Genomic DNA, 22,762 nt, shown 5'->3' with positions numbered 1-22,762 from the left:
TGAATACCAGCATCTTGAGACACAACTGATGCCAACGTGAACCTTATCAGCATCTGAATATTAGGAATTCAGAAAATGCACACCACTGAGAATGGCCATCAAAATCATCTGGTGCTTGTAACTTGAATCTTTATCTGTCACTCAACCTATTGAGAAGAATCTGAATACTATAGCAGAATTGTCCCAGGTGTGCAGTGTGCACAAATTTGACTATACTTAAGGGTACCCTCAACCCCCCCTCTGTCTCACACCCACTTGGACACGCACAGACGTACTTTTCTGTTGCCTAATCATTCCATGACCCCCACTTTTACCATATAGCTTTTGTGTGTGTAAGGCCAGGTTAATGTTGTCGGGTTCAGTTCTATCTTTGTCTAGTGCTGAACAAACACCTCCTTCTCACTGTGACCTGCACTGCTCAGTGATAGAATGAAAACTGATTCCTGACGTTGGCATTACTGGAATGCGCTCGGTTTGCTTCTCCACCGTGAAGTGTAGTGGGGCCCTCTCGAGACAGACTTGGCTCAACTACCTCTAGGATTATTGACCATTGGCAAAGCCTGTACGTTGCTATATAAAACAAAACCCAAATGTCTGTCTGGAAGGATAAGCTAGATACAATATGGTTTATATTATGAAGTGCTCTTGACAGCTTCTGGTTCCACTTTGACTACCTCCACCATCCAATTATAAAGAGCTCTTAACCTCTGGTTCCACTTTAAGGGACATCTTAGATTAGGCAAAATAATCAATGGCAAATTAATGCTTCCCCAAAATGTTAGGCTCCAGTTTACATTTGGTATGTGGTTGTTTTAAGGCTATTTCGGCTATTAGAATTCTTGGTGATCATGTGCCCATCCCACTTGTTGCTGCATACAGTAATTTCATTATGCAGCTCCAACACGTGTATCACTTGATTTATACCCATTTCATTTTTACGTTACAGTAGATCAAGTGGCTGCGTCTTCCACCTGTTGACGCAATAGGCTATAATTTAACTCAGCCACCGGGAGGAGCTACGCGGAATCAGCGTAGCTGCCTCAAACGCCATCTGTCGTCTTCATCCGTTTGTCATTTGAACATGTAAGTAGCCAAACTATAGAGATTGTTAATAGAACAACAATGTTGACATCTGATTGCATAATTCATTATGATTTGCCAAATTTAGTGCACGCTAGGCCTACGGCTGGCGAGTAAGCAGTTTTCATACGGACAGCTTATGACAGGTTATGTTTTGCAAGGAGATTCGAGAGCTCTCCGATGTAAAGCGGATAATAATCTCTCACTTTGTTTCTAATTTTAGTGTCTCCGTCTCTCAGTTCAACCCATTGTTAGTGTCGTTACAAATGCAATTGATTTTTTTTCTTATCATTGCGTTTAGACGATTGCGTGGGTGTTTTTTTTTTTTTAAATAAAATGTTCAAATGCACAAATGCCGTGGGGTCTACGCTATAAGCATGTCGGTCTAAACACACGCAACGAGTGAATCAAATAGAATAGTTTATGACACAAATAGAACAGTTTATGGGCTCAGTGTTGTTGTTAGTTTGTCTATGATCAGAAAAAAATGTTTGGTATTTATGGAAATATGGTATCCTAAAGACAGTGGCCTACGTAGGCTACGTAACGACATGGGCGGAGGTATTCGCCAGGGAGGGCTGGAAGAGTGCGTGTACCCCAGCTGCTCAGTGATTGGTTTGGATTTGCAAGAGCCTCGCACTTTCTTCATATGTTTTGGTTTAAATGTCTGGCGGCGGAAGAGATAGATTAGACCCGTAGACCCTGCTGAAATTGAGGAAGATGCGCAAAACGTAGCTAGGCTACTTGAAAAGCTTGTTGGTAAATATTTAGTAGGCTAAGCAAGCCAACGATTTAAGAAACTGTTGCAAAGTATGTGTTCGCAGATCCTAAACGCTTACAGTGTGTTGTAATGTCTTATTTCAGCTGAAACCAATCAAGGGAGGTTGTGAGAAACCGCTGTAACAACATGGTGACGAAAAGGGTCAGGTCGGAATACATGAAGAAATTTAAAGATCCTAAATGGGAGACTTATTCCAGGTGTTATGAAGAATTATTGAAATATAGACGGACCCGCAGGCTTTTGGAACAAAGTCACAATCCATGGTTTTGGGGAGATAGTGCAAGTGATACGAGTGAATCTGGAAAATCAACTCCACTACGAAACAATAAGGTCGAGCCTTTGGCGCTGGAGGATGGAACGCCACCCAGATGGTCGAAAGTACCCGAACAGGCGGTGACTGCACCCGAACCCAGGACAGTAGAAAGTCAGGATGGTCCAGAATCATCTGACAGAGGTAAGACATCACGCACAACTACTGCTTTTGACGCTGTAGGTAGGTTATTTTAAATGCATCAGACTTACCTACTTATAATGAAAACTCAGGATCCATTGCCCTAGGGTACATGACTGATTGGATCCAGAAAATGAACAGTTAGTCCATTAGACTACAAGCAAGTCAATGAATTAAGAAGTATGCCTCAAAACAGTTGACTTTGATAGGAACTCATCTTTTCTCCAAACAGATGGTGAGAATTCTGTGATAGAACCAGAAGTGAAGGAGAAGGGGGAGGAGGAGAAGAGTAGATGTGGATCTTCACCTGTTCCTGCTGAAGTAGAGCCAGCGGTCCCAGCCAAACCAAAATCTCGCCAACATACTTCCAGCAAGTCCACACGACCCAAGAGCCAACCACGCAAATGCCAGGAGGTTAAGGACACCAAAGACAACAAGGAGAATAGACATCCTTTTGCTCTGTATGGATGGGGTGAGAGGCAGGCCGACATGGCAGCAAAAAAGACTCACAATGTCGGCCCTGCTGCATCCACCAAAGAGGTGAGAACCCATGGGGCATAGACGGAGAAAAGGAATGGGCTTGTTTTATGGTCAAATTGGTATTGTTTTTTTACATTCTTCTGTTATTGTACATTATACTTCTTTATTAGTACTGTCTGTGCATATGTACAAATGGTCAATTTGTAGAATTGTTCCAGTCTTTTTCAGTCACCTATCTCAGATTATTGAGTGACCACATTGTGTTTTTCTTCGTCAGATCCATGAGTCTGCCTTACGTGCCAAAACCCGCCGGGAGGTGGAGAAGCATATGAGGAAAACGGACAAGCGTAGAGCGCGGTCAGTGGACCTCGAGAAGGTGACCAAAAGCAAAATTGTCCCAGACTTCGATCCCTGGATGACGGAGTACATGCGCTGCTTTTCTGCCAGGTCTCGGTGAGGGTGGTGGTGGACCCACATCAATCTCAGCCTGAAACGACGGATCGAATGATGCAGATATTGTCCTCAGTGTGCTATCAATAGATCAGCTTATATGTGTTGTCTTTTATCAGTGATGTTTTATAGAACTTGGGCTACTATTGAGGGCTTTAAATGTGGGTATTTTAAACCATTCCTTACTTCTTACTTTTATTGCTTTATGTACACTCCTTTGCATTCCTGCACATTCTCCATTAACATTCATTAATTAGGAGAGTTCAGGTAAACTAATGGTACATATTGAAAATGTATATTTATCACAGGATACTTTTGTACAATTGCATTGTTTTGACTTCACAGATTCTGAAAGATTAGAAAGTAAACATACTACTGAAACCAGTTAAGTAGATGAGCCATAGCGTAGGCCTATGTGACCTAATGCCTCCGTTTTGAGTTTATTCAGCTCACTGAATATGGTATCTTTCATAAATCTCCTAAACCAGCTGCCCACATGGCATAGTATTGTTACGTTCATGCTCACTGCAGGGTTTTTTTTTTTTAAATCAATTTTCTTGTCTCTTGCCACCTTTGTTCTTCAGTAGCCTCTTTACCTGCTATATTTCATGAAGGGTAGTACTATGACTCATGTTTGCAATAATTCCTGAAGTTATTAGCCACAAAAAGAACAAAAGAAATATAAATGTGTTCATATCATTACAATTATGTCAGTCATTGTGTTATCAAAGCACTCTGTCTCAGTTAGCAATTTTGGGTGTTAACTTATGTATTAAATCGTTTTAACACTGTACTGAAATGTTTTATAAAGTGTTTCTACCTTTAACAAACGTACAGTAACATACTATTCTTGAATATAGATGTAATTGGTCACTGTCTGGCTAGCATTTCCAAACTGTTGAGCAAAACCTTCTTCTCTAAAAAGTACGGTGCTAACATTACATTGACCATTTAGGAATGCTGCAAATTTGAGACACAGAGCCTTCTGAACAAAAGCATATGATCAGGAGGATAAAAAAAAACTCAAAAACTCCCCGCTTTATGAGGGTAAAGAGTATTTCTCAATGTCAGAAACCAACATACTGAATAGGTTTTTTTTTTTAAAAAATACTTTTATCTGTATGGAAATGTATATTTTGTCATGTGAAGAATGACTTGGTGGTATATTCAGTTCTACCAATTGATATCCTAGGGCTTGAATGAGGGTCATTGTTTATCTATTGTTTAGTGCAATATGAAGGGATGTTCAGAGGTCTTTTGAAAAATTCTGTCCATAATCCTTTTTTCATGTTTATAACGTCTTTTGTACTTTTGAAAATTTGACACCCTGTTTGTGTGGGTGTGTGTGTGCGAGTGCTTTTATCATAGAGTATTGTTAATAATGTGAACAGCTACAGGAATTGGCTGTGGCCCAATCAATGAGCTGTCTGCTCTGTCTAATGGCTTAGGGAAGCCATTATGAAGGTTGTTTATATGACATCTAAGCGCTTGGAACATGGCCTAGGAGGTACACGACTATGGCAAAGTAGTGCAAACCAAGCTCAGCTGACCTCATGAAGAAAATAAACTTGTGAATAAAACATGTTTATAAATTGTCAACATTTTATTTTTTTGTTAGTGAACATTGCTTCTGTTTTACGTGACATGGTGTTGTGCTTGATTTTAAACACTATGATTCATTCTGAGAAACTAGACACCCTAACCATGACGGAATAAGAGAATTTCACCAATTTTAATTTTTTCAAAACATTAACCATGCCTCAGCAGACTCATGACGGCCTATTTTAAATGTATCATGCAGTCGAATTTTTTTTTAAAGGATTAAGACAAAAACAGTTTCTTTCAGTGTTTATAAATACAGTCAGAGGCGGCAACATCTGGAATTATGTCATTTGAAAAGCTGCAGTTAAAATAAGTTACATACACCACCACATAAATACATACAAATGTCTGTCGTCTGATATCACCAATATCAGATGTTTTGTTTTTTTTCTGCATTACAGTAGAAGTAGAATAAGCTGTAAAAGGTGAAGTGCTAACTTCAGATAAAAGAGCCAATACAATCTATATGTCTAATTCTATATTCCATCTCTTAAAAAATAAAAACAGCCATTTTCAGATGAATCATGTCAGTGTGCCACACAAAGACATTAAAGATGATTTTCATGATAGATATTTAAGACACCTAAGAAATATTAGATGCTAGATAATAGATGCCCAGACTGGCACTTCAGAATGGCAGCAGTAGGTTACATAAGATTATTTCTACGGATAAATATAACTCTGGACTCAGGCATTTAAGCCATATTCGACGAATTTGCTTTAATTTTTGAGCTATAACATAAAGACAGACATATATATGTGTGTGTGTGTGTGTATATATGTGGGGTTTACATTACAACACATTGTCAATCACAGCACGACTGACCCTGCTGGCTAGTAGTGAAGATCTGCATGTGGTTGACCACTCAAACACATGACCAGTGGTACAAACCTGTTGTAATCAAGTACTTTTCTCAACTCCCTCCCTCCACTAGCAAAAGAGTCTAAGGCAAGTTTGAAAAACAAAGAAGATAGTTGTTTAAATACCAGACACTGTATGTACAAAAGATCTGAGCAAAAGCTCAACAAAGACATGGCAGTGCAGACATCACCTTTATTTGATTTGAACTGTTGATTGTTTTGGTTGTGATAATATTAGTGCTGCTCTGCTTATACAAAAATAAGCCTTGATCTGGGCTTCAACCATGAAGAACAATAAGTAACCTTTCAAGGCTGGGATTCCCTTTGAGTTTAAAATATTTAGTCTCTTTCAGCATTCAGCCTCAAAATACTCTCACCTGCAATTTGTACAAATGCTTAAAATTCAGTGATGTCACGGTCTGGACTGAGTTTCTTAAAAAAAAACCATCATGGTTTTAGGAGGCTTGCCTCTAGATACAAAGCTTGATAATGTCTTTCCTTCTGAGAACAGTGTAGAGGTATATATTTCTTTCTGTTCGGCAGCACAGCAATTCCCTGACAAATGAAGATGAAAAACAGACACACTAAACTTAGGATTTGATTTAAAGGATTTCAACGATATTTTGCTACACATTCAACATACAGTAGTGTATTTGGTATTTCATATGTCTGTAAATCATGGGCAAATACAGGGTGTGAGAGTGGGACATTTTCAAGTAAAAATGAAAGGGCCTATTAATCTATATTTTAAAAAAAATGACATGCTTAAAATGTATACTGTCATGATACACAAAACTTGACAAAAGATAAAAGGCTGAAGTTGGTCCATTCGTTTGGAACATTTAGGGTTCAAAGATTCGCAACTAGATAATTAAAGAGAATAATCAGAGGCTGAAGGACACACAAAAACCTTGTGAAACATTCTCTCCAATGGAGGACACTCATGTTCTAATGAAGGTCCCTCCAATACTGCATGTTCAACTGGATATAAACAAACACAGCAGCTTTCCATCTGTAGTGTGATTGTGATAGAATGCAAAAGCAATGACTGTCTTTGTACAAACACAACAAACTGAGAGTCCATGATAACGGCATAAATGTGTGAAAGTGTCTTTGTCTGCAAGTCTGGGGAGTATTTAACATTGCACTGAAAGGAACGATTCGCCACAGACGTAAACATGATATGCCACTATTGACAGGTTATCTATCATATGAGTGCTAAAGCTAAAGATGAGATGCATGGCCATGTCAATCCTTAAACATGCTTTGGGGGGGGGGGCTTTCTTCAGAGTGGTTTTACAACATACACGGTGAGAAACTAGGGCACATGGACGGGCCTGCCCTTCAACACGGGGGCTTTCAGCAACGATGACAGGGATTTCTTTTTCTTTTTTTTTTTCTGTTTCCCCTCTCTCCACTCTTGGATGTTTTGGATCACAAGGGCGCTCCCTCTCGGGGGACTGGGACGCAGATCTTGGCGTTCCAGAGAGAGCTTGAGTTTTGACGGCCCGACCAGGGTTCTCTCTGCCGCTAGCCATCCGTCCGCAAGCAAAAAGGAAGGTTCAGGAAAAGAGCCGCTCCGCCTCACCGAGCCCCAACATCACAACGCTTTCCCCCACAGCTGTCCGATCTTTCCACGTCCTCACACACCTGTCTGTGTGCACAACAGGACATCACAGTCAATTCACATCTGTTGTCACATCATGACAGTGATATTACAGAGTAAAAATGCTAAAACACATTTTCAAAGAAAAACATTATTTTGTGCCAAGGGCTTAAGTTTTCAGAGGTGGAAAACGTAACTATTACAAAGGCAAAATAAATCATAAAATCAGGTTTCAGAAGAAAACAAACAAAAACATTTAGGTATATATAAAACTATGCAATTAATTATAAGCTATACAAGTATCAAAGATAAAATAATGCAAAAATATAAGAAATAAAAATAAAAACTAATATAAACATTAGATACATAGAAACCAATACAATTATTTGTATAAGGAAGCAGTACCTCTCAATGTAGGTGCAGGGGCATATGGTACTAATATAATATCTCAATGTATGTGCAGGGGCATATGGTACTAATAGAACTCAGAGAGATGCCATGAAGAGCCTTGAAAGTAATCAGTAACATTCTGAAATCAATTCTAAAACATACTGGGAGCCAGCGTAGAGAAGATAAATCAGGAGTGATGTGCTCACACCTCTAGGTCTTAGTTAGAAGCCTGGCAGCCAAGCGTGAGTTCTGAACAGTCTGAAGCTGATGTGTAGATTTTTGATTAAGGCCATTGTCATTGTATAACAAAGGCAAAGGCAAAGTCATTATCAGTGCCTTTTCTATTCTTACTGACACCAAGGGCAAAGGATCGCAACAGGATACCCTGAGTGTTGTTTAAAATTAAATCTCCTATACTCAAGAGACTAAATGTTCTCTGACACTGCTCCTGCCTCTGGATCCCTCCAGTACAATCACACACACACACACACACACACACACACACACACACACACACACACACACACACAGACACACAGACACACACATAGGGGTGCTGGCTACTGTTTTGGGGACTGCACTGTTAAATCTCCACTTAGTCCTGTCTCCATCCGACCCCTCCATTTGTCTCTCTGCCATTCCTCGGGCACCAAATAAGGCGCTGCAGGAACCCTTGGTGCCTCGGCTTCAGGAGGCTTCAGGAGTTAAATATAACAGCTAGCGTGCACCGTTACGGCTGGCTGATAAGGTTTGGAGTGGCAGAGAAGAGAAGCTGGAGGAGGAGGGGTTCTCTCTCTCTCTCTCTCTCTCTACCTCTGCCACTCTCCTCATCTCTCTCTCTCTACCTCATCCACTCTCTCCTCATCTCTCTATCTCTCTCTCTCTCTACCTCTGCCGCTCTCTCATCTCTCTCTCTCTCTCTGCCACTCTCTCTCCTCATCTCTCTCTCTATCATCTCTCTCTCTCTCTCTCTCTCTCTCTCTATCTCCCTCTCTCTACCTCTGCACTCTACCTCTCTACCTCTCTACCTCTAGCTCTGCCGCTCTCTCTCCTCCTCTCTCTCTCACACTTTTGATCCTTCACTCTACCTTTACTCTCACTGAAATAGAGTGGAGGCCAGAACTCTGTGCTAAGGCAGACATCTGCTATGTCATGGAAGAGGCATCTTGACCGATGGCTTTTGGGACACCAAATATAGTCCCCCACTAGGACCTCTCCTCCCTCCTAGTAGATGTCAGTCATCCACTAGCCCATTTAAAAGGCAGAGAAAATGGGTTTTAAAAAGTGAAATATTCAGTTTTGGGCTGCAACAATTAATCGATTAATTGTCAACTACTAAATTAATCGGCAACTATTTTTGTCGGTTAATACGTTTTTGTACATTATTAAGCAAATTACCTAAAATGTTTTGCCCATAGATTCTTAAACTCATCTATTAGTCATCTATGACAGTAAACAAAATATTTTAAATGTGGACAAAACAAGGCAATTGAGGACATAATCTTGGGCTTCTGACATTTTATCGATCAAACAAATATTCAATTACCGGCAATCAGGAAAATAATCAACAGATGAATTGACATCGAAAACCATTGTTAGTTGCAGCTCCAATGCAGTTGTCAAAATAATGTTACCAAAGTAACAACAACTGTGAAGGACCAGAGCAGCATTCCTCAGAGCTCACACAAACATGTAACGTCATATATTATATCCATTTGTTTACATTTGGGGGACAAATGAGTATCGAAGAAAGAAATATTTCATGGCTTAAAATAAATCAGATCAATTGGTATGGTAACTGCGTTAGGAACAGAAATAAGTGTACTAACTACAACTACAAGTGTGAATGCGTGTAGTAACACTAGAACTGGAGTGCGTATCGCTTCCTAGTCACCCAACCTCATCAGTTCAACACGTCGCTATGTGCAACATAACAGGCACTCAGCAGCTAGGAGCCAGAGTAATCACACTGGGAGTAGGTCCAAGATGCGGCACTACTCAGCAGGAAACCTCACTCGTGGTCACTGCTGCTGCTGGTCAAACATCAGTGATGTTTCACATTAAGAGAGCAAAGGACTGCACTCAGTGTGTGGTGGGCATTGCTGAGGCTGGTCTCTGAGATCTAATATCATGCGAGACCATTTTTCCATTAGTTCACTCTGAAGTTGCAGCATTTTTGAGTCACCTACACCGCTAATAGACTATTCTTAATACAACATCACTGAGCTAATGGTGCAATTAATAGACTGGCTGTCCACTCCAGACTGGCTGGCTCACCTTGGTTGCCAGTGCGGAAAGCATGCGGATTAGCAGCCACACTCCTGGGCACTCTGGGCCTGCGCCCTGCGGGGGGATCGCAGCTGTCGCAGAGCCGCATCGCCGTACTGGATACCAGAACCCATTCGCTCTGGGTCCAGCTCTCCTGGTGTGCAGGCAGGGAAGAAGGAATGCAAGTACATAAGCACAGTGTATACCGTCAATCAATCATCATACAATATACACCGAACAGAACACAATAGAAGAGAATAGAAATTGACAGAATATATTCTACAAATACACCTTTCATGTGATTGGGTCCCATGATATGGTGAACTACAGTAACCAAAACTTGGTCAAGCATACTACAAAGTGTATATTAAATCACCTGTGGATATTTATTCTGAAGTACAAAGTGTATATTAAATCACATGTGGATATTTATTGTGAAGTACAAAATGTATATTAAATCACATTTATTGTGAAGTACAAAGTGTATATTAAATCACATGTGGATATTTATTGTGAAGTACAAAGTGTATTAAATCACATGTGGATATTAATTGTGAAGTACAAAGTGTATATTAAATCACCTGTGGATATTTATTGTGAAGTACAAAGTGTATATTAAATCACATGTGGATATTTATTGTAAAGTACAAATGTATATTAAATCACATGTGGATATTTATTGTGAAGTACAAAATGTATAGTAAATCACATTTATTGTGAAGTACAAAGTGTATATTAAATCACATGTGGATATTTATTGTGAAGTACAAAGTGTATATTAAATCACATGTGGATATTTATTGTGAAGTACAAAGTGTATATTAAATCACATGTGGACATGTAATTGCACACCAGTGTACAGCGCCAGTGTCAGGCTGCTGATGATAGCTGCAGACAGATACCTGATTCTATCTTGTTCAGGATTTTCCGAGCACACTGCACAAACGCCTCCTCCACATTCTCCCCCGTCAGAGCGCTGGTCTCCAGAAACATCAGCTCTGCTCATCCCAACGGAGACCAGGGACAGCACAGCACAGCTCACATTTAGAGGTCACATGGGGCATCCATTTCGCTTGTGGGACAGTCTATACTGTCATTCATTACGACCCGACATAACTGTGCTAATTTGTTGGAATGTCACAGAGCTGGTCTTAAGAGTCACACAGTAGATATTATCTGCATCATTATGCTCTAGTGACCTCTGGTGGTCAAATGTAAATACACACAATAGTAATGCACTGATTAGAAAGGCCACAGACTTAATTACATAAATGTTATGCATAATGCACGAGTGACTTTCCATAAAATATGGCTTAGTATCTCTTCAGACTGATTGATATCTTGAAAGAGTGTGTGTTAAATAACACACACGGTTCTTGAGACTGAAACTTTCAACACATGTATTTTTCTACCCTCCTAGTCCTATCCTATTGATTGAGGAGCCTTCCTAACCCAGCTCAAATCTAGATCAGCTGTACACTGTGTTTAAAATCTGGAATCCGCAACAAATAAATAAATACATAAAACAAAACATTCTGACATATAGTATTTGGTAAGGTTAACAACAACACAACACCAGCTGTTTGGGGGCACCATGAGGCAGTGCATGCATGGCCAGGTGATGGAATATTCTTACCGTTCTCCTGTGCAAAGCGTGACGCCTCTAAGAAAGTCACCTCCCGATCTGCATCCAGGTCTTTCTTGTTCCCGCACAGGATGATGACGATGTTTTGGCTGGCCAGCATTCTTGCATCCGTTAGCCAGTTCGTGAGCGCATTGTAGGTTTCCCGACTGCAAGGAGGACAGAAGACGGGGAGAGGTCAGATTACTCTACTAGTGCAACACCAATCAAACGGCTCCATGGTGAGCAGTGATGTGCCATTACCTTGTGATGTCATAGACCAGCAACGCTCCTGCTGCCCCTCTGTAATAGCTTCGGGTGACTGACCTGCACAGAACATGGAGAAGACAATTCTCAAGTCTTGAAAAAAGAAATGACCTACAAGTACAAATGTAGATGTTGAAGATAGATGTTAATGTCAGATGGTCAAAATGTAGGACATTTCCTTTAATATTTTAATCAAAAATATTTTGATTTTCTTTATTTTCTTCATGTCAAAGTATTATTCCTAGCCTGCCCAGACTTTGTAGGACTGAATATAAACAGATTCAAAGTTTTTACTGCATGCATGCCCATTCATTTAATAATATAAGGCCCTACATTCAGAACAAAGTGCAAAAAAGACTGATATTGAGGGTAATATTTATTTTTTGTACCTACATGGCATGGAGAAATTAAGAATAAAACTCAGTGTGGTTGTATTTTTTGGTTATTTTCACAGGACAAAAATGGCATGTTGGGTAACATAAAAATCTATATGGGAATAGTCCAATGTTTAATAATTTAGTCCCACTGTTGTACCATGTTTCCTTCATAGAGAAATAAACTTGGTTAATTACATTGTTATACTTTTGCTTCTTCCTTTTTGCCCTGAGGAACTCTATCTATCTTGTTGTTCCTGACTGACTCTATGTAATTATCTACATATGCTGTATGGTACAGCATTGATACTTTGTGCACTAAATGCACTAAATTAAGTACTTACACATACATTTTGAAGTTTCTACTAGCCCATTATATGTGGAGAACTCAAATATTGGCACAACATTAATAAAAAATTGCATTTAAAGAAAAAAACACTAGAACTGGACCTTGTACTTTTGCATTTCCTCCAACTCAAGCAAGTCGGACGGTTTTCACACTACTCCTGCTTAATCTATCCTTTCTAGCAATTTCAACTCTTTTTCTCTCCTTTATTTTATTTCCAAGTTTTGGTTAACAAAGATAGTAAAACCGGTACATTTTATCCTGGTAGGCATCTTTACATGAGCCATCCAAGTCAATGGGCAAAAACTGAACAGCAAGTCACCTTGAAGTTGGATTAAAACAAAATGGGAAGACCAAGGAATCCTGTGGAAAATGTACTGAGCTTCAACAGAGGATTTCTACTTTGGAATCAAAGATTGATGCCCTTCCATCAAAGATAGATGAACCATGAGAGACATCTCATGAAGCGAGTATAGCAACAACAGCTGGAAATGCAGAGACTGTACCCCAACAGGCTGATATCGCTGCTAATAGAGATAATGAAAGCATTGACTTAACAAAGCAAAATGTGAGTACAAAACATTGGCAAACACCAGACCTGAAAATATTTCAGACCAAGCAGCATAGAACTCAGTTGGATTGGAGCCAAAATCCAAAACTGAACACTATCTCCTCTCTCCCCATCACCCAGCATTGTTTCTGCCAAGCTTTCTGACAAGCGCTCAGTAGCTGTACAGACGGAACAAGACATCAACAACTCGGCTGAACCAAAACACTTTGCACAAGCTGAAACAGAGACGCCGAACCCCCCCTGCTGACTATCAACCGGTAGCCCCAACTGAATTATGGACCTTGGAGGAGCATAAACAGCCCACTCATCTGTTAAAGGCAATCTTTGCAACATGTCTGTGTCCCTGCCTGAACTTTTTTCTCCCTTTAACTATTGCCCTCTCATGCTTTTATGCTGTTAATCAGAGTGTTCATCATTCCTTTTACTGTTTGTGCCAAAACATGAGAATCTGAGTGAGTTTTATACGAAGCATACGGTTAAGTTGTTGGCTGTGTTCTAGTAATTTGCTGTTTTGCACTGTCTTCTAATCATTCTATGTTGTTTTTTATATCTTTTAATTATTACTTGTTTAACATTTTTAAACTATTGCCCCTTTATGCTTGTACTGTATGTACTATTACCTTGTGTGTTTTATTTTTATTTTTTAAACTATTCTTTGACTATTGCCCTTCTATACTTGGCTTGTAGAAAATCAATGAGCATGCCATACAAACCTTTACTAGTTCAGTCGAACATGTTTGTCTTGGTTTGGTATAGGCCTTGGCTTTGAGGACCCATTCACAATATAGACGTGAATGGATCCCCAACAAAATCTGAGACAGTGCAACAACAACCTTGTCTGATTTGACACAGAACGACTCAGGTAAATTAAAATTGGGTCTGTAATAATCATTGACATTGTTTCACTGACCAGTGATTTTTCCTTCCACATTCAGCACAATGATTGTCTCTAAGGACATACGGTAGCTAGCTAGCTATCATGCACTACTTGCCCTCTGTGTAGACTGCCAACTAGCCTGCTCATTAGCCTGTCTGACCACAAAAAGTGACTGCCAAGGAATCTTTAACGTCTGAGAGAGTCTTTAAGAGCAATGCCAACATGCTGTCAAATGCAATATATCTGACGGCATTATAAATCTCCTATAACAATATGAAAATGGCAAGTGTTGGTGTAAAATTAGGACACCACAGTTAACAATAAGAACAAAGGGTCTATATGTGTTCCAGTCATACAATCAGATTGGTTAAAATATATTTATGGCGTTATGAAAATGTTTTTAAGAATACCATTCCACTAAACACCATGCTAACCATGGCAATGTTTGTGGACACTGCTACTACACTTTTACTGACAACTTGCGGTGGGTCTGCCATTTTCAGAGATTGAAGAAGAAACACCAACATGAAAACAAATATTTGAACCAAGATTTTAAGGTGTTGTGTCTAGGTCTATGTATAGACTACACAGTTTGTGAAAGCAGGAGGCAAGACACATTCTGCTGTGCTTCAGCTTTCTGCAGCCTGACAGGCCAGCAAGTTAAAAAAAAAAAATGTTGACTCAGACACTCTTCAGAGTGACTCAAGTTAAGACACAAATACACCTGAGGCTTCATGATACAGATGAATTTACAGTATATGGTAATGATCAAACTTGCGTTGACAAACTATTTTTTCCCCATCTGGTTGGTATTTAACCAACCCAGATTCATTATTCCAGTCACACAGAATCAATAAAGAGCTTCCAGTAAGAGTAGTTTGACAGAGGCTTTCCAAGACTTGGTATAGAGGCCAACACTCATTCAGGCTACATATTTTTGTTAAAAGTCAACAAGCAGGCAAAACCAGATGGTGGAGTGAGTAGGAGCTCCACCAGATAACTGGGTACAGCTTTAGACAGCTGCTAACGCTCTTCCCATCAAAGCCCATGGATGGTGGGGGCAGATGCATGGAGAAACACTATCTATGAGAGCCGAGCTGAGAAACCAAGGGAGGCTACGCACTGCAGCCTCCCACACACAGAGACAGACGGGCGACATGATTGGGGAGCAGATGGCGCCGAGAGAGGCAAGAGAGGACTAATGAGAAGACTAATGTCCAATGCGGAGCTTGTCATTTACTGTGAGCCTATTCAGATGTCCTGAAATAAAGTGAGAAACGTTAGCAACAGGTGGGAGGCCTTCCAGTGTTACCTAAATCTCTCCTGTCCTGCTGTGTCCCAGATTTGCAGCTTGACAAACTTGTTCACCACACTGATGATTTTAGAGCCAAACTCCACGCCTATTGTGTGGTTTGAGTCCTCCTTGACTGGAAGAGAGGGGAAAGGGATGAAAATAAACTCATAGATAACAAATCATCCAAAGCAGAATAGTGAGAGGAACATTAACATAAACATGTAGGACAGTGGTTTTGAAACAGACTGGTGGCTTTAAACTTACATCTCTTTTCTATGAATTGGTGAAGAAGGCAAGATTTGCCAGTTCCTGCATTTCCTATAACAAGGAACTTGAACAGGAAATCTGTGAACAAAATTAAAAGTGTTACCGTTTCCTTTCCCGAAAAAAAAAAAAAAAGTAAAACAGGATAGCTACGTGCTAGCAGTAGGAATGCAATTGAAGGCTTGATTTATATCGTCAGTTTCTGATTTTGTAATGGCTTGTTATGACTGAGATATAACAGTAGGCTAGGTCTATGTTTTCAGTCGTTCTGTTAATCACTTTGAAAGAATTCCGTCAAAATAATCTAATCTGCATAATGTAATGGGACGTCATCATCGGCAATCACTCTATTTAGAGGAAGATAAATGATAATAAATGACAATATTCAATGTCCTTTATTAGCATGTTATCAATAATACATTTTAAACACTGTAACTTATGTCGTTGTTTGCGACAGTGACATGTCAACTATCTAGCCTCGGGCTGTAACGTTTCGCCTAAAAAACAACAAGGATGCCTTGTGATGCTGACCTATGGATGGTCTTTCAGGATGTAGCCTACAGCCTGCAGCATAGCCAAGGTTGTGTTAGCAAAGGCATACAAACAACGCTAAGCTATATAAAATATATGGGGCACAAAAGACAGTGGAAACTAACAACATTCCTAAACGATAGCAACATCACTAATTTAGCTTAGGCTTTAGCAGTGCAGAGAAAAAAGCGGACTATCCTCCGCCGTCTAGTTAACGTTAAATATCACCTCTGCTAGCTAACGGACCTAGCTAATGATCTACAAATGCCTATGGGCGTGAGAGAACACTTGCTAAAATGTTTCATCGACAGCCAATATACCAGCCAGCCACTATTTTTTAACAAAATGACGGGGACGATTCTGACACCTGCTTAAAAAATATCCGTACGATGAATTCGAATAACACTGCCATAAATCTTACCGTATGTCTCCGACATAGCCGGTGATATGTGTAGGTTACCTCGCCAAGTCTTGTTTTCTTTTTTCTTAGGGCAATACCTATGGGCAATACACAGGGATATTAAATGAAGGGGCAAATCCCTCTGAGAGATCAGTGTATCCTCCCTGACCATTCCTCGCACTTCCTGTTTAGGATGTCAATCTAAAAGCCTTCCGAAATCGTTGGGTAGAATGGGCACACAAAGGTTGCATCCTCTAATAACAATCGGCAGTTAATTAGAAGCTCACATCATTAACAGATTTAAAGCACAGCTTTGTTTTTGAGTGCATGTGCATGTGATGGGTGGTGTCACGTTCTTCATATTGCAAAATACACATATCCTAATCTGAAAAAAATTTGGCTTGAATATATAAACGCAAGAAACCTTTTCATGTCTTGATTTACGTGAGTTGCCATCCTTGATATTTAAATATTTGTACTAAAGAACAGAAGATTTCCCTGTCTTCCTGTCTTCAGGACTTACAATTATAACCACAAGGGGGCAGTACCTTACCATGCCCATAGACCAGGACATTAGGTAGGCTAGGGTCTAAAACTAATTTCGGTATTTGTATTGATGTTTTGAAACCGATTAGGAAAACGGAAAACGACTTGGGTCGACTTGATTCTCGTTTTTCGATTTTGTATTTTAAAACGCAAATCAAATAATCCTTCGTTTTTTGTTTTGTTAATTTTCATTTTCGAAACGGAAATCGAATGGCCAGAAGATCCATTGAACAGGTAGGTTATCATTTCAATGTGTGGCAAAGTTGTGACAGGGGGCGCAAGATGCAACCACACGCAGGCTACTGTTACAGTTTTTTATTTGTTTATTTATTTATATATACAATTTATGTAGGCCTACATTTGAATAGCTTTAGACCTACACAAGAAGGGTTCTGCAAGCTGACAGCAATGACTAAGCACAAGTCTAATTGTCTCAACAGGACTATCCACAAAAGGCACCATATGCAAGTGTAGCACCGTATGTGACAACCATTCAGATTTAATTAATCTTTGGATGATATGAGTTTCAAAAATGTTCAAACTTGCTACAGTGCTTAGGCTACTCAGTCTGCCCCACTCTATTCCTCACCAATCCTTTCAAAATAGCCTATAGTGTAAATCTGATAAGCTGCAAATATGGATTTATAGTGAATATTGTTTGGAATTAAAGTCTTATGAGTGGTATTGACCCTGGAGTCCCTAAGGACAGATGCTCAGTCAATGGATGCCAAAAGATGGGTCAACAAATGTGCTGCATATGTGCACATGGAAAAAATGTGGTAAATGATTATGAACCAAAGCAAAGCGGTTTAGAGGAAAGCATTTTTAGAAAGCTTTGTGCAGGCAAGGACATTTATCCTGCCACGAATACAGAAATATGTTTTGTAAATAGCCATATTTAGAACATAAGTGTAATATACATGTTTCTATGTGATAAGGAAAAAAAAAACAGGTGACAAACTTAAGGAATGACGATGGGCGAACACTTCTGTACAGGATTTCCAGAGCAATCGTCTTCTAGAACTTTCCCATCTGTTATACTTTGTAAATGAGTGGTGCATAATAGATTGTCCATCCAGATAACAAGATGCATAATCCTCTATATGCATACATTTTCTAGCAACCATGTCATTCCTAAATCACTTAATCCTGCAGAAAAAAGTTGTTTGCTTGTTTTTGCATTCAGGAGGTACATCAGAGATCTCCAAGTCACAACATGTTCCATATCCTCAACGGACAGATGTGAGGCGACATGCTGAAAGTCTCCTTACGTAACATTTTGAGGATGTATAGATAACAGATGATCAAGTGAGATATCCTGTTATGTTTTCATTTTCCTGTCCTACTCTGCTGAGATTTAACCCTAGGCCTATATGCATCATCACAAAGATCACACAATTCCATCCATGGCACATGTCTGTCTGTTTATACTAGGCCAAAAAAAATTCAAATACACATTCAAATTATTCAAATTCAAATTATTTGTTCATGAAGATTATTCACTGTGTACATCTGAGAATTTACACCAAGCATGGTTTTTTAATGTATTCTATGGCATTTTAATATTTTTTGCATACAGTAATGACCCAGGTGTCAGGTGGACTTACAACTCAGCAGTATAGCCAGACCAGTGAACATAATTAGTTCTTAACAACCAAAGAAGACACGTAGGCAGATTTGCCAGTTCATAGGGTTTGCCCACAGCGCACCTCTTGAGGAGGATGCCAGGAATTTATCCCAACAGCCATGTTCTAGAATTTCCGAGGGATTCTTAGTCGTGCATGGCAGGCCCTCCCCAAGGAGAAGTGGTATCACTGGAGCACAATGGTATCCAGGAAGAAGGGAAGTGAACTGTCCTTGGAATCTAAAAATGTCATCACACCCTCAGAGCCAGGATGTTGTTCTGTGACGGGGGCGAGTTGATGGGGGTGGTGTGGTTTTAAACCAGTGATTAGCAGGGATTGCGTATATAGCAGGTTGGACCCTGGGTCGAAGCACACACAACAGGATGTCGCACTATGACATGCACCATCATGGAAACTACAAACACCAGCTATTCTCTCCACCTCCTCTCTGTCTTTCTCCCCTCGTTTTCTGTTTGCTTGTGTTGTTGAATGTTGTGGAATTCATTTGTCATTAAAGTGACAAGACACAGTCATCACAGTTTTGGACAACAGAGAACATCAGCTATGTGAACAATATTCTTCGTTAATGTTAATGTTAAAGTTGAAAGGGCTTTCAAGTTTGCTCAAAGATAATTTCTTGCTCCAGTTTGTAAAATGTGCATTTTCAGTTTCTTGATTAAAATGATAGTAATTAGGATCAGGAGGAAATGATGTCCCTCTATACGGAACCTACATCGGGCCTAGAAATACAGAATTTGCTCCTGATCATCATGACCAGGTAAAGAATTGACCCAGATTGTGCACCACACTATGCTGCTAAGCCTGCAATAACACAGCATTCAATCCTTTTAGAGAAGAAATATGGCCTAGTCATGGCTGTGAGACTGACAGCTCCATCAAACAGATTGCTGTGAGGGTTTTCTCCTCATAAAAAAAGAGAAGGAGAGAGAAATGGAGCCTGTCCTCTGCTGTGGGTGAGACCTTGAGACTCTTGGCTGTACATTAACAGTAATGCCTTTGACTAGGCTGGAGAGCCGCCATGTCTGACTGCCTGTGCGATCAGTGGCTCGCTGTGTTCCCCTCCACACTGCTCTCCTCTCTCCCAGTGTTTATCCTATAACATAAACCCAACGCTCCGGCCCCCACACACAACCGAGACGTAGCACTCTCAAACATCGGGGCGACAAACACGGGACGCAAGCACCACCTCTGAATGGCCCCCCTTGTGCCCGAGCGTACGGAACCGGCAGCAAGCTGGGCTGCAGGCTTGACAGATTGCTCAGCACGGGGCGAGAGGGCTGAGGTAAACGTCTGCCTGCCAGCAGTACTTTCCACACACTGTACTGTGCAATGAGGCCAGGCACACTGCTGGTATTCATGCAGGCAGCAGGGCTCAACGGCTCTCGGTATAGACAGGATGAAGCGAGTCCTTATCAGGAAGAATACAACGTGTTCTAGTAGTGGCCTAGAGAGAGAGAGAGAGCGAGAAAGAGAGAGAGAGCAGTGTACTCAGATGAGGTTAATCTGTGGTGGACTCTCTGCATGAAGACATGCACATAGATGAGACTTATGGTTCAACTTGGAACTTATCAAATAATTACAGGTCATTTGAAATTAGCCCCAAAAATATAGTGTTCGGAAATTCACAAACTTGAAAGAAATGATATTATGGCCTGAGGAGTTGGCGTTACACTAGATCACATCAACATTGTTCCGACACCAGACAATGGTTCTGTTCTCAATTGCTCCTTTTCTTCTGGGTGACAAACAATCGTCTTTGTCCAGAGTAACCAAGACCACGCTTCTGTCTTTCACTTAAGCTTCACTGTCCTACCACAACCCACAACAAAGTAACACTTTCTTCTTGAGTTCCCCTGCTATTTTCCACATCTTGCATGTCTCCATATTGTGATTTGGAGGCCATAATGCATGTGTTTAGACATGGCTTTGAGCTCTGTCCAGATGAAAATATGTCTGGGAGTGTTCAACAGCAAGAATCAATCTTTAAAAAGCAACATGTGGGTGGAGAAGCTGAGGATAGTCTCACTCCTGGCTAAGGTCACCCGGCTGTTTTGGCGTAAAACATTTCTCTGTCCACGTAGTGTGAAGTGGGTGCATACAGGGGAAACGTAACAGTCTGCAACCCATTTAAAAGTTTCAAAGTTGAATGTAATGTGAGAGCCATTGTCAAGGTCAGTTTAGCGAGCATATGTTGTGACTCACTGGAGAAACTGCTGAAATATACATGAGCTTGATTTGAGGGAATATGACATGATGCATGCAGTCACATCATTTGTAGACCTGTCAGTCAAAGCCAGACAGACAGGCAAAAAGCCTTCTGCAGTTGAACAGATGAACAGACCTTATGTAACCATCCACACATCTGCATGCCTTGTCATTTCTGTGTCTTTCAATCCTCTGCTTTTTCATACATGTTTTATCTAAATAAATGTGTTTTTGTGCTGCTCTGCAGAGGAGAGCTCGCGCTCCAGCGTGTCTGAAAAGCTCAACTTTTGAATGCCTTCTTTCAGAGCAGCAGTGCCTCCACAAGAACTTCATGCAGCACAGAGTTGAGCATTGTTTCTTTGCACATCAATATTTGGGACAGACAGCCTGGGAGACAGCAGCAAGGCTGATGGTGGGAGGGAGAGAGAGAGAGAGAGAGGAAAGCAGTAGGGGGAGTAGAGGGAGGGGTAGATAGAAAGCAAAAGATAGAGAGGGAGGGAAAGGCAGAGCAGAGAAAAAAGGAGGGGAGAGAGAGAGAGGGGGAAGGGGAAGGACTCTGGCACTTTTTGATCACCCCAGTGTTCACTAAACACACACAAAAAGGGAGTCGGGATCACTTGGCTTGTCTGCTGTGGGTCACTGCAGGCTTTCACATCCACTCGGACAACTCTGACACAGCTAATCTTAAAGCGCCCAACACAAACCGTGCATGCACACGTTGGTCTCCTCACCCTGGAAAATACCATCAGTTCACCTTACTGAGGACAAACATATTGACTTAAATCAATTAAGCAAGCTGCCAGGCCTTCAATCACATACTGAAGCCAACCTGAACATTCAGGCTAAATTCGGAGTAGCATCTATGATTTCACCAGCAGTGATAGTTGAAAGGCCAAGCTTTTCATCTTGTTCCCATTTACAGAGCTCTTTTATCTGCCATCCAACTCCACTTTATTTTGGCGTGACTGAGAGGCCAGCCAGCACTGGAACGGGCCAGACCTGTGCCAGACTTGCGGTTCAAGAGGGTGCCATTAACAAAGCTACATGTGGTGGTAGCATTGCACTCTGCACCTCGGCCCCCCTCTTATCTCTGTTCCTAATGGTCTCCATATTGGATTGTTAGTCCAAACACACCCAGTCCAGTGGGTTGTGTTTTGTGATCCATCCAAGGAGGTCCAGGGGACCTTGGTGATAAATGACCCTGGCCATGAACAATGTGCTTTGGCTCGGTCTCGGCCTTTTCAGGGAGGTGGTGGTGGCAGTGGCCCTTCTTGCCCTGGTCAGACCACTCAATAGAAATGGGTTTGGCTGCAGCTGCCAGGCCAGCCAGCCACAAGTCAATTGTGGTGATGGTGACCCTATTGAGATAGATGCTGACAATTCCTCACGGGGTCTACCCCAAACAAAAAAGTTTGTTCAAAATCCATGGACGCCATTTTGCCATAGCGCTCTGTGCCCAAGGATTTCCGTAAGAGATTATATGAGATAAGAGACAGCGAGAGGATTAGAGATATTTGATGAACATAAAGAGAGAAACTAGCAGTGAATTGTTTTTGTTCTCAGTTCCATGTTGACGGATGTGGTGAGGAGTCTAATGATTTATGATCATTGGAGAGTTGTATTCCTCAAACCCCCATCCTCTCATCCTTAGGAGTTCACTATAAAGCATTCAGCTTCTCATTCATTTGATGTCCATGGTTAAGTGACTTGATTAATGGAGATGGAAACATGGACAAAGTACCTGGGAGGTCCTGAAGAAGTTTGAAAACAATTACAACAGAGCTTTAGTAAAACACACACACAGACACACACACCGACACACACAAATGCGTGCACGCATGCACACACAAA

General features: G+C 40.8%; 2 protein-coding genes across 5 annotated transcripts; one reads left to right on the top strand and one right to left on the bottom strand.

Moving 5' to 3' along the window:
• Positions 1-90: 90 nt before the first annotated feature.
• On the top strand, positions 91-3,387 carry ccsapb (centriole, cilia and spindle-associated protein b). Of its 3 annotated transcripts, none has more exons than XM_048269928.1 (4): positions 91-1,083; positions 1,945-2,315; positions 2,545-2,852; positions 3,070-3,387. In XM_048269928.1, the coding sequence occupies exons 2-4, from the start codon at positions 1,988-1,990 to the stop codon at positions 3,247-3,249; spliced, it is 816 nt and encodes a 271-aa protein (XP_048125885.1). In that variant the 5' UTR covers positions 91-1,083; positions 1,945-1,987; the 3' UTR covers positions 3,250-3,387. The 3 variants fall into 3 exon arrangements, with proteins under 3 accessions (XP_048125885.1, XP_048125886.1, XP_048125887.1); XM_048269929.1 differs by having other exon boundaries at positions 91-1,839; XM_048269930.1 differs by having other exon boundaries at positions 91-1,839; positions 1,922-2,315.
• A 1,568-nt stretch (positions 3,388-4,955) lies between these two features.
• Positions 4,956-16,784, bottom strand: rab4a (RAB4a, member RAS oncogene family). Of its 2 annotated transcripts, none has more exons than XM_048269932.1 (8): positions 16,536-16,784; positions 15,584-15,664; positions 15,338-15,452; positions 11,855-11,917; positions 11,606-11,760; positions 10,872-10,967; positions 9,979-10,120; positions 4,956-7,359 (listed from the first exon to the last, which is right to left on the bottom strand). In XM_048269932.1, the coding sequence occupies exons 1-7, from the start codon at positions 16,684-16,686 to the stop codon at positions 10,008-10,010; spliced, it is 774 nt and encodes a 257-aa protein (XP_048125889.1). In that variant the 5' UTR covers positions 16,687-16,784; the 3' UTR covers positions 4,956-7,359; positions 9,979-10,007. The 2 variants fall into 2 exon arrangements, with proteins under 2 accessions (XP_048125889.1, XP_048125888.1); XM_048269931.1 differs by having other exon boundaries at positions 9,979-10,123; positions 16,536-16,779.
• Between the last annotated feature and the right edge of the window lie 5,978 nt (positions 16,785-22,762).

Source organism: Alosa alosa, chromosome 18, assembly GCF_017589495.1.
Source record: "Alosa alosa isolate M-15738 ecotype Scorff River chromosome 18, AALO_Geno_1.1, whole genome shotgun sequence".
NCBI lineage: Eukaryota > Metazoa > Chordata > Actinopteri > Clupeiformes > Clupeidae > Alosa > Alosa alosa.
This window is presented reverse-complemented; position numbering and strand designations above follow the sequence as displayed.